Source organism: Gossypium hirsutum, chromosome D08 (assembly GCF_007990345.1).
Source record: "Gossypium hirsutum isolate 1008001.06 chromosome D08, Gossypium_hirsutum_v2.1, whole genome shotgun sequence".
Classification (NCBI taxonomy): Eukaryota; Viridiplantae; Streptophyta; class Magnoliopsida; order Malvales; family Malvaceae; genus Gossypium; species Gossypium hirsutum.
In genome coordinates, this window is record NC_053444.1 from 11,444,540 (window position 1) to 11,457,679 (window position 13,140).

General features: G+C 33.3%; 1 protein-coding gene and 1 non-coding gene across 2 annotated transcripts; one reads left to right on the forward strand and one right to left on the reverse strand.

Annotated features, from left to right (window-relative positions):
- The first annotated feature begins 1,126 nt into the window (after positions 1-1,126).
- On the forward strand, positions 1,127-3,721 carry LOC121220270 (tubby-like F-box protein 3). Its single transcript, XM_041099848.1, has 5 exons — positions 1,127-1,763; positions 2,255-2,342; positions 2,637-2,766; positions 2,849-3,028; positions 3,123-3,721. The coding sequence occupies exons 1-5, from the start codon at positions 1,443-1,445 to the stop codon at positions 3,454-3,456; spliced, it is 1,053 nt and encodes a 350-aa protein (XP_040955782.1). The 5' UTR covers positions 1,127-1,442; the 3' UTR covers positions 3,457-3,721.
- A 3,967-nt stretch (positions 3,722-7,688) lies between these two features.
- LOC121220635 (small nucleolar RNA R71) lies at positions 7,689-7,794 on the reverse strand. The gene has a single exon (XR_005917855.1). It is a non-coding gene; the product is annotated as a small nucleolar RNA R71 (small nucleolar RNA).
- Between the last annotated feature and the right edge of the window lie 5,346 nt (positions 7,795-13,140).

Consider the following 13,140-nt stretch of genomic DNA (forward strand, 5'->3'; position numbering starts at 1 on the left):
CAACGGTGTATAATTATGCATTGTTTGTCTTTTTAGACACTTTATAAAGCACTCTCATTTTATAATTCCGTTGCATGTTCAAGCATTTAACTTGGGAAACAAAATTTCCACTAAAGAAAATATCAAACTTATGGAATGATTCGTCGACTTCTAGCATACGATACTTCGCAACTCATTATGGAGTGACTTTTGGCAGTGTTCAGGGCTTAGAAAGATGTAGGCTGGAGGTTGGATTTGTGAAATTAAAATGTGTGTGGACAAAGGCGAATATATAGCTTCAAGGAGTTACTAAGAGTGTATTTTATGTGGCATGAAATGCAAATGAGACGTGATGACAAATTTTGTCCAATTTGAGATATCCGGTGGAAGAAAAGATGAGACAACTTGGATTCTATTTTAGTGACCAAAAAAATTCTTTTTAATCATCTTTAAAATTGAATCTGAACTATTTGAATTTTGCTATTCCTCATAACAACCCCCAATTTATGTCTTTGCCAGTTTTACTTCTTTTAGACAAAATAATTTGTATTTGATGGGATCAACCATCCGAGTTTATTGATTATATTAGCTTTATAACTATTTTGATTTATCCAATATTATCAATAAGTATACTCTATCTTTCACTCTTTTACCCAAAGAGTAATTTCTTAATGAGACACTTTCTATTAAAAGAATAGTGCAAATAAAATTTTTTTGAAAAAAAAACACTTCTATAAAAACTCCAAATTTAATATGGATTTGTGTACAATTGGCATGAATTATTCTTTTCTAAATATATAGAATTTAATATTAAATCATGACTTTTATTTTATAAAATTTGAAAAATTAAAATTTTTAATTTAATTTGTCAAATTTTGATATTTGTATTTTATGAAAATTGAAAAATTAGTCAAGTTGGTAAGCATTAACCCAATCCATCTCGATGTTCCTTTCTCTTGCATTTACTTTGATAATTCATAATATGTCTTCATTTTTATATTATGTGTTAGTTTTACGAGTCTTGGTTAGTAGGATAAGGAGAGAGATTTGCGGGAATTTGTTTGAATACTTTTTCTTTTAAACTTTTTGATCACTTTTTACACTACCTTTGTTCAGTTACTAGATTTTTTAGGTGAAGGGTATTTTTTTTTCCTTTTGTAGTATTGATAAAATCCCAAGCTATTGGTGCATAATGTTGAGTGTTTGTGAGAGAGAGATATGGTTATCTCTATTGTTTTTTAGGAGAATTACTTATGATTGGTGTTGAATCACTTTGGATCTTATTCAATATCACGTTGATTAGAATCTTGGAGGCATAATTCCATAATTGAAATCATTAGTGTTGATTGGGTAGTGATTTTGGTGAGAATTGAGGGAAACTTGGATGTTTTGAGGTTGTAGAGGTGAACTGCATTGTTAAACAGTAATTGGGTATTGGAAAATTAGGAGTAAAGGAGTCTCCAATGCCGTTTAAGAGCATTATCCATGACGTGAAAGGGGAGTTAGGGAGTATATCTAGAAAAGGTAAATCAAGGTCGTTTAGGGTAGTTCAAGATAGCTTAGTTTGCATCAATGCATTCAAGCAGAGTTGTTGGGCGAACATGCCATACGAGCTTTTTAGGGATGTGTTGATGAGAATAGAAGCGTCGGAGGTTACTTGGCCTACAAGAAAAACAGTGGTTTCTTGTGCCGGTGTATGTAAGAATTGGAGAGAGATTATGAAGGAAATTGTAAAAACCCCAGAAATCTCCGGCAAATTGACATTCCCAATATCATTGAAGCAGGTGATAGATGCCAGCATGTACTTGTTTCTTTCCTTTTCTAAGTACATTTTATTATTTATATGATCGATTTTCTTTCATTCATACATTTTGGCTTTGAATCTTTTGTGATGATTGAATGGTGTTGACCCTTATTGGTGGTTAGTTTAAACTAAGATTTGTATTACATAGTTTGCAATCTAGTATCGCATTTTGATACTTTTTAGGAACTTTTAGAATCAAAAGTTTGGGTACTAGATCAATATCTTGTTACATCATCACATGTTTTAGTAAAAGTTTTTGAAATTCTAGTAATAAAATGAGAATATAGAGTTTTTCTCAACAACTAGCTGTCTAATATGAATTGTGAACTTAAGAGTTCTTAGGAAATGTAATTGCTTGAAAAGAATCTGTCTAAGTTAATATGTAGAATAGATTTTCATTATTTATCGATTATTTGTGGATGAGTAATTCTAAATTTACTTACATGTATTCATTGTATTTTTCCTTTGCAGCCTGGTCCAAGGGACTCCCTTCTTCAGTGTTACATAAAACGCAGTTGTAACAACCAAACATATTATCTTTACCTTGGCCTGTACCAATGTGAGTGGCTTTTATTTATTTATTTATGCTTTCTATTTTTCTTACTTCAAGAATGGTTTATTGTCAAATTTACTCTCATGTATATTAACTTATAAAGTTGTGTTGTTTGTTGTTGCCTTCTAAAAGCAGATTTTGCTAACAATTGTTGATTGAATTAAACACATTAAGGATATTTATGTAGTTATATTCATAGAAAGTTAGTACTGTAAATATTTGTTATTTGTAGTGAGTACCTTATATATTGTTTTTTAGCTATATTATTTTAAATTGTTTCAAAGTGTATGTTTTTGGCAGCTTCAAATGAGGATGGAAAGTTCCTTCTTACTGCAAGGAAGTGTCGTCGGCCTACTTGTACGAATTATATCATCTCATTGAATGCTGATGATGTGTCAAAAGGTAGCAATACCTACATTGGAAAATTGAGGTACTGTTAGGTGGATTATGATTTGAGTGATAACATTACTTATTTTTGGAAACCTAAACTTATTCTTGATTTGCTTAAATAGATCAAACTTTTTGGGGACCAAATTTGAAATCTATGATTCACAACCCCCAAATGTTGGAGCCAAAGTTACAAAAAGTTGCTCCACTAGGTTAATGTACGCAAAACAAATTTCTCCTCGGGTACCGACTGGTAACTATCCCATAGCCCACATTTCATATGAGTTGAATGTCCTAGGTTCTAGGTAAGATATATGTTGAAAGTTTCTTTTCCTATTACTTCTTTTTATCATTATTTTTAATGGTTAATGAAATAAATTAATATATTATCGAAAATAGAGGTCCAAGGAGAATGCAATGCATCATGGATGCCATCTCAACCTCTTCTAGTGAGCTCGAAGGTGTTTCTCCCATGCAGACCGAATTCCTACATAGTAATCTGGATACTTTTCCATCACTACCTTTCTTTAGATCAAAATCAACTCGTACCAAGAGTTCCCAGTTTGGACCTTTATCTAGTTTGAGAGATGGAATGTTGGTATTGAAGAATAAGGCACCAAGGTGGCATGAACAACTCCAATGCTGGTGTCTTAACTTCAATGGACGGGTAACAGTTGCTTCCGTTAAAAACTTCCAGTTGGTTGCTTTTGCGAAGAATGTGGTTGTCAGGTAAGAGCAACAAGAGAATGTCATCCTCCAATTTGGGAAAGTTGGGAATGATGTATTCACTATGGATTACCAGTATCCAATCTTGGCTTTTCAGGCGTTTGCGATATGTCTTAGTAGCTTTGATACTAAGATAGCTTGTGAATGAATTGCAAATAGGTATATGACTAACGCAACTTATATCAATGCCTTTTTTTTAATTCATTTGTATACCAAAATGTTTAACTTTGTTGGTTGGAAGTGAAAGTATTATCTATGCTATGGATTTGGAATTTTGGGTTATGAAGTTTTTTAGTTTTCCTGGTTTCCATGTGAGTACTTACGAATAGTTTTCACTTTTTTGTTTTTAATGTTGGTTCTTTTATGTACATATCGATAGATTGTATTGATTTTCTAACATGAAGACATGTCTCTTTGATTATTCGAGCTAGAAGAAGAAAACAAATCTATGGAATGGTTTCTTGAATTGTTAGTCAAATATTCTTTTTATTTAACAATTTGTCTTATTGTTGAAATTTACTTTTTGGAGTACTTTAGGTTTTACCATGTTGGTTTGTTTTGAATATGAATTTATATGTGTATATATATATAAATGTCATCTAAATTTTGCTTAACTTCCCAGTTCACCTTGGTCAACTTACCACTTAGAGTGCCATATGTTAGTTTGTCCTTCGTCCATAGTGTAGTAAAGATTATGCCTTGTTGAATGATGGTTTTCAAAATGTAGTGAATTCCAATAAATTCCATATATAGTAACTTCTCACAAAATTCTAAAAAAAATCACTTCTATGGTGTTTGAATACAAAAGGCATTTTCATATAATACTACACCTGTGCATAAAATTGATTCTTGGTTTGGTTGATATCATTGTTGTTGCAATTGAAAAATATTAATTTATAGATTTTACAATTTTTTTTATCAACTGTGATGTAGTAACATTTATTTATATAATAGCTAAGTAAAGATAGAGATAGAGATTATTTATGCAACAACTTGTATGACACACTCTATTACTACAACCCTAACTATCTAATATCATAGAGTAAAAACATCTTTGTAGCACCCCTAACTCGACTTGATCGCCAAATCTGATATGCAAGATGCTACAAACATTACCAAAGTAATTCAAGACATTTAGCATAATCATACCAATCACATATGCAAACAAGTGTCATTTTCATTCTAAATATATATTACAATCATTTTCGAGTTCCATGTGAGTTTACGAAAACTCTTTTGATAAACTATACATGAATGAAAACCAAATTGTAAAGTTTCAGGACCAACATCACAACTTCAAAAATTCCACGTCGTGACGACGCCAATCATCAAGTCACTTCGCGGCTTTATACCTTTCATCGTCGTGATGTCACTTACTATCAATCATTGTTGAGGTGAGGGATGTTGATCGTCGAGATGTGGCCCCTGTTTTTGACAAAAATGTACCATTTGGTTCCAATTCAAGACATGTAAAGCCACCTATTTGACTCAAACCATTTTATACCATCAAAATCAATATAAATTCATGCCACTTCATGTCAACAAGTCACCTAACCAATTCCAACTAAATCCAACTCTATCATGACCTCAATCTATTCAAAAACTAATTCATGACAATTCATATATTCAAATGCTAGTTTCACCTATACCAAATCTACCAAAACATGTTATTCAACTTCACTACATAAAAATTTGTACATATTACATATCAATGGCTTATAGGCCTTAGTATAAACATCAACAATCAAGAATAAGTCACATATTACAAGCATACTTCCAGGTACTAATTTCCAAATACATATTTATCTCATTCATTCATTAACCAAGCTACCATTTCTACCTCAATCTATGTCATTCCACATGCCAAACATATTATTATAGATCATCTCTTACTCTATCATAAAATATAACCAATACCAAATATGAACGAAATCACAAAGGTAACATATTATACAAAATGGTTATATCATACTTTCCAAGTAGTAGATACTTTCACATGCTAAGGAACACACCAAGAAACTTATATACATGCCACAACCCTAGACTCAAAATAATCATTGATTTGTCACAAATTGTAGTGGCAAATTAAGTACTTTTCGACACTTAACAAGCTTGACATTTATTGCATTTTCACATTTCTTAGTTTAGATTTAAAATATTGCAAAATAAGCATTTTTACACATTATTTCGAGTTAGTTGACCTAATGGGTCAATATCGGCCTTAAGGTGGTTTTAATGATTTAACTGAGTGTACAGGATATTTATTTTGAGGCCCAAAAGCATCAGGAATGACAGTTGGGTCATAACACAAGCTTCCGATGTTGCAACACAATTGAGCCGATGCAGGATTTTACATTCGAAGTTGTGTGTCATGACACGCATAAGGTTGTGTTGCACCATAGGCGTGACGATGGGTATAAATTAAGCGAGAGTGTTTCCGTCTGCACAACTCATATTTTATGTGATAATGGCTTGTAATTGACCTAATTAGGGTTGCTAAACTCTGTCTATAAATAGTTAAGTTTAGGCAAAGCTTAATGAGCTTTTTTCAAGCCATTTTAGGGTTTTAGCTAGTAGTTTTAGGGTTTTATTTAGTTTTAGTTTATTTTCAAAAATAGTTTATTTCTTTTGTTCTTTGACTTGGATTCGACTTGAATCAAAGTCTTCATTATTAAGTATTTCATATTTTTCTTTAGTTTTTGTTCGCAACCGATGATACCTCAATCACTATCAAATGATTTCGCGATTTCGAGCACATCAATTTCATCAAACGAATAATTTATGTCTCTTTCTCTTTTACATTAATCTGTGTTATTGCATAATTAATTTAATTGCAGAGAAGATGATTGTTAAAGCGATGAGTGGCTATACCCTTAGGAAGATTAACAAGCAGATGATGGGGTGATTAATGAAAGAATTAGGGTTTTCCAATAGAATTACTTGATCTAAATTCATGTGTGTTTAAACCCTAGGATTGATGACCCTAGGAAGTAATATAGGATAAATGAAATCAAGAGATAAGTTTACCAAGTAAATCGTGGATTTATCTCGGTCAGGAAAGTTAGGTCAAGAGGTAAGCGTGTATTGGTCGATTAGTTAAGTAGTAGAGGCCGAGAGGTAATACTGGTTAATTAATAACTAATTCCCTAATGAAAACCCAAACTTTGAAGTTAATTGCAACCACTAAACCGAGTTAATCTTCTATCTGTTAATTGAGAGATTTTCATTGTTAACTTTATTTTAAGTAGTAGTTTTTATTTTACAATCTTAATCCTTAATTTTAATTATCGTAATATGATTTTTTGTGATTACCGTGTCGACCTGCTAGTGTAGATAATATATTTATATTTAATTCAACCTCCTTTGGGTAAGATCCTCAGAGTACTTCATTGTTTTCCGTTGTAACACAAAACTATATTACAATTTGACATGTTCGCTTGTAGATATCTTTTTGTTGGCACGATTTTTACTCTAAATGTTCGCATGTTTGAAGACAGTCAAGTTGTTGGCATCGTTGCCGAGAGGTTTCGACATTAAATTTAAATTTATTTTCTACACCTAATAGGAATAAATTGGAAAATTAAAAATTATAGATACAATTTCTTTATTTTATTTTATTTTGCTATTTTTAATTATTAAGATTTATTTTTAGTTATTAATTTTTATTTCTCTGTCTCTGATTTCAGTTTATGACTCGAAGTGGAAGCGTTCCAATCGAGCCATATCCTAACCCAAAACAAATTCTGAGACGCAATCATCACTTGATGCAAAACGATCCACCCATGGTAGCTAATTTACCTTGGGAAAATCCATTGTTTGATGATCCACTTAAACCACAATCACTGATCTGTAGAGAGCTACTGATGGCTCAAAGAACATTGCGTGAGTATGCACTACCAACACTAGATTTTGTGCGAGGCAATATTGAACGACGGACGATCAACGCCAATAATTTTGAGATCAAGATGACTATGATCCAAATGATCCAAAATACCTTGTAGTTCTAAAGGAACATGATAGAGGATCCAAATCAACACCTAAAGTGGTTCCTCCAGTTGTGTGACACTTTGAAATACAATGGGGTAACCTATGACTCTATTTGTCTTTGGTTATTTCCCTTATCCTTATGTGACCATGCGACTGACTGGTTGGATTCATTAGAACCTGGTTCAATAACCACGTGGGACGAATTAGCGAGAAATTTTCTACACAAAATTTTCCCGATCAACAGATCTATCCAACTCCAACGTGAGATCGTCAACTTCAAGCAGTTCAAAGGTGAAATTTTATACGAAGACTGGGATCGATTTAAGTCACTATTAAGGAAGTGTCCCCATCATGGAATGTAATAGTGACTTTAGATGAAGATGTTTTATAATGGTTTAGATAACAATTTGAGGTCTACACTAGATGGCGCATCCGAAGGAGCATTGATGAACCACACGTGGGAGTGAGCTTGTTAAATAATTGATGATAGAGATGATGAGCAACATGCAAAGGTAATTTGGTACCAGAATCCCTAGTAACACAAAAAATAGTCCCTATAGGGATGGAAAAGAGCACGTAAATGCAATTGCTTTATGGTCAGGTAAAACCCTTAACAACATTAGTGCTCCCATTCAAGTAGACGAGGATTCATTGGATCTGATGAGCAATTTTTTGGACAAAAATAAGCTTGAAGAGCTGAGTAAAGAAGTGGTCGAACCAATGACAGAGTCGATAATGTCAAACCTTATGAGCACATAATTACCATTCCCGTCAGGGATCGAGGCCAAATGAAGGAAGGGCGAAGCAAACTTTGTAAATTTTCTAAAATAACTCAAGTTCAATAATGTTAATTTACCCTTTCTAGAATTAATTAATAAAATACCAAAATATGCCAAGTACTTAAAGGAAATCATGTCAAGGAATAAGAAGTTCAAAAAGGAAAAACAACTTAACATCAATACCTCTTGTAATGTTATCATTGCTAAGAAAATACCCCCAAAATTTAAAGATCCGGGAACTTTTACAATTCCAATAGAGATAGGGGACATATATTTTAGTAAGGCCGTTGTGATTTATGAGCCAACATTAATTTAATGCCCCTGTCAATCTATAGAAAACTCAAATTATAGGAGTTGGAAAACACATCGATAACACTGCAATTAGCTAACAGGTCTTTACTATGCCCAAAACGTGTACTTGAGGATGTGTTAGTTAAGGTGAGGAATTTCATAATCCCTGTCGAATTTGTAGTTCTAGACTTCAAAGAAGATCAAAATATCCTCATACTGTTGGGTAGGTCATTTTTAGGCACATTTAGATCAACCATCGATCTCTAGAAAAATGAGTTAACCATGAAAATCGATGGTGAGATAGAAGTGTTTAAATGCAACCATGATTCTCAAGACGAGGGATTAGAAAAATAATTAGGGAATAAATAATTTTCATTATTCTATGAAACCCCTAATAACCTTAATCGAGGTATTTTTCGAGTGTGATGTGTGCAGGAAAACATAGTCCAAAGGAAGAAGACAAGTGGAAAGATCCAAGATTAATCAACATTCAATGGAAGGATTGCGATGACAAAAATAGACAGAAAAAGGCAATGATGGATAGTAACAAGTTACCAAATGAGTCTGGTAGCCATACTGGATTTTTAATCGTCAAATTTTATTCTACTTGTAAATATTGTAATTTCATGTATTTTGATTTCAAGTATTGTAATTTGGATTTTTAATTTTTATTAGGGTAGGAATTAGGTTAGCATAGAGCTCATGTGACCCTAGAAGTGTCTTAAAGTGATTAGGCACAACCCACGGAGTCTGATACATCCAAAAACATTGATTTTACATCGCCCAGTATGTGTCGTGACAGAGGTACCCCTTTGTTATGACATGCAACTTTGAAGCATCAAAATTTGAAAATACTAGGCTATGTCACGACACAGGTCCCCCTGTGTGGCGACATGCTACTTCAAACCAAAATTTTTGAAAATTTTATACCTTTCTCATAAAACGCCTAGGCTCGTGACGCGGAACAACACTTAGAACCTAAATTCTAGGAAATTAGGGTGGCATGTTGTGACACACACACCCCTATGTCGTGACATGACATCATTTTTTTGCAATTTCTGGCATGTTTTCCCGTGAATGGCCCATCAAATTTTCTATATAAATCATACAATTTCAAACCTAAAACATCACTTTCAAAACACCCAATAGAGCATCTAAAAGTATTAGGAGCCATCGCACCTCTCTTTTACCATCACTACTTCGATTTCAAGCTTTCCAACCACCATTTATTTTGGTAATCCCTTCTTCTCTCATCTGTTAGTTATTTTTCTAGTACTTTTTTCTTCTTTTTGGCATGCATATCTCATCGGAGACGAGCAAAGCATGATTGAATCAAGGTTTGACATTCTAATCTCATCTCTTATGTGTTTTTTTACTATTATCTTTTTCTGATTAAACTCTATTACATGGTGCCTCACAAAGCATGATGCATTCAAGAGGCAGTGCTAGATTTTGATGCTACCCACTTCCATAACCCAGAATTGGAAAAATATTATTTATAGATGAATGAGCGCACGTTCATTCAAGAATAGGGGTTTGATCCCTCGTTAACCGAGTGCGATAATATTGGGGGGTTAGTGGATTTCCACCACAAGTGTAATTTTTTCTCTACCCTAAATGAACCAGCGGTCGATGTAATTGTCTACGAATTTTACGCTTCTCTAAAGGATAGGGAAATCCGCAAAATCCCTAGTGAAATACATACGCATGTAATAGTTCAAGGTAAAAAGGTATTGGTCACACCCCGAGAAATTTATTTGTATTATGATTCTCCATATTGTGCCTCTGATTTCTTGGATTATGTTGACTTAAACATGTATCGAGGCATTGATATGGATGCAATTTTACGCTATTTAACACAAAGGTGTGCTGAATAGACTCGCCAAGTCGGCACTAACATACCCGTAAATTTTACTCAAGCCATCATGTTCCCAATGGCCAAGATGTGGATGCAATTTATTTGCACCTGCATCTCCCCTACTCAAAATATCTCTCACTACTTTTAGAGCGGTTTTGCTTCACTCTAATTTACAGAGAAAATAGGAATGTGTGGGCTAGTGGATTTATCAAGCAATGCTACAATGTATTAGTGGCTAAAAATGGGGAATGTACTTCCTTCATCTCATGACAACCTTATGCAAAAGGGCAAGGGTTCCTATGCCACCTACCAGGCAATTTGTGATGCCAACGAGGAGTGTGCTCGAAAATAACACGTATGGTAAATTTGTTGACCTTCAGCGAAAACATGTGAAGGGATGGAACTAACACCGAACGGAGAAGATGGACGTCCCACCATCGCCCAAGAGGAAGAGCAAAATCGAGCCCTAGTTAATTGACTTGACGAACATGTCAAATATGGAATGGGCCATACGATGGATGCAAGAGATGTCCCCGATGGGTATCGATTACGCACAGAGGCATGACATTCGCGTGCCTAACCCTTCATCAAATAAGTATGCGCCTGTTCAATATTCCAATGACACTGAGGGCAGGAACGAAGATGATGATGATAATGAAGACGACGATGAAAAGGGAGATGATGAGGAGGAGCCTTTTTGAGCCTCCGGTTATGAGGTAGTGCTTCAGCTAGAACACCCCTGAACGACAGGAATCGTATTCCACAAGCCGGTCCAACAAAGCCCAGCCCAATCATCGAGTAGGAAGGCTTGCAAGATAATTGTGAGACAAGGCAAGGGCAAGGCAATAATAGATGCGGAGCCGGTGCACGTCTTCGATTAAATTTCAAATAGTCTTTAATTTTTATTTTTGAGACTTGTAATTTTTTGGATGAATTTTTTTTTGTTAGTTAGATTTTTTAATACTGCATATTTTATTTGTTAGTTAATTTTTGTATAGGAACCTTATTTTTTTACGAAACAAAATTTTTGGAGCTAAATCAAGAAAGACAAGATGACCTGACATCAAATGCGGTACTATCACACTAAATCGGATAATTTCGTTCTTTAATTTATTTTTTAGCGCATTAGGGACACTGTGCTAAATAAAGTGTGGGGGTCACATAGAAATATTTTAGGATTTTTTTGTTCGTTTTAATTGTTATTTCTAGTTATTTTTATTAATTTTTAGAGTAAATTTTTTTATGTTGTCTTGTTTGTACTCGAGCTTGTAGAAATACAAGTGATTGGTTAGGAGCATGTAAATAGGATTGTGTAAATAATATGTAAATTTAGTTCGATAATAATTAATTTGAGATTATTTAATTTTTGATTAATTAGTTCAATTTATTACACCGTGAATAGGTGAAAGTGTGTTAAGTATACCATGTGATAAATGAATACACAAAAAAAGCATGCATGTTAATTGAATTCTTGGTTATAAAATTTGATAAATTCAATTAATTAAATCTATGTATTGAAATACCTAAGGATGACCTAAGGCATTTTTTGGTAGACACATTAGAGCTAAAGAGCCAACCCAATGCATGAATTCCCTAGTACCCTATTTTAAGTCAAAATCCATTTTCTTAATGAACCATGTATGAATCCATGAGTCGAGTATATAATTTCTTGATCCTTTTTTCTTAGTCCCTACACAAACTTAGACTTCAAGCCATTGATATTAAGGGTTAAGTAGATACATAATGGAGGTTTCAAAATAAAGAAAAATTTAGGGTGAACCTAAGGAACAACATGGTATAATGAGTATAAGATTCTTGAAAACTTGTGTTGGAGTCGAAAAATCAATTGAAAGAAAAGTTTATGAAGGCAAAAAACCAAGCGAGAAAATCTCAAACGAAGAAAAGCAAAATGAGTAAAAAGAAAAGAAGAAAATATAAAAAGAGATATACTCATGTTTACAAAAAAAAACTCACAAAGATGATTGTACTCACGAATACTATATTGTACCTTAGGAAATTGAGAGAAAAAGAAGCTGAGAAAAGTGGAGATAAGGTGGTGAGCTTAGTTGAGACATTGGGGGAATCTTGGGAACAATATAATGTGTCAAACTATTTTCGTGCTTAAATCACTTTGTTGCGCCTATTCTTGAAAACTGAACCAACCTAAGCCACGGAACGTTACAAGTCGAAAAGCCCTATGTGAGCTAAGTATACACTACATGGATCAAAATGAAATTAAGTTTTGAAAATTTTTACCACTTAGGTTGATATTAGCATAAACATATATTTGTGTATTTTTTTATGAAACACTATACTTAACATTCTTTAATTTGTTTGCCTTGTAATTTATTGAACTAACTTGTCTAACATTAAAAATCAGGAGTTAGTTACATACCACACTAGAATTACATGATTGTTCATAATGTTTTGTTTACATCACTCCGGTACAGTCCCCTGTACAAAACATTCTCAAGTACTTTATCTTCATCTTTGCATTTTTCTTTTCGTTTTCTTTTGTTTTTATTTTTCTTTTTTGTTTTCTTGAAGACAAGCAACGACTGAAGTGTGGGGCTATCTGATCTGCCAGAAATCGTAGTGGAAAATTAAGTACTTTTCAACACTTAACAAGCTTGTTTTCTAGTCATTTTAATATATTTTATTGCATTTTCGCATTTCTTATTTTAGATTCAAAATATTACAAAAATAAGCATTTTATACATTATTTCAAATTAGTTTACCTAATGGGCCAATAACGGCCTTAAGGTGGTTTTAATGA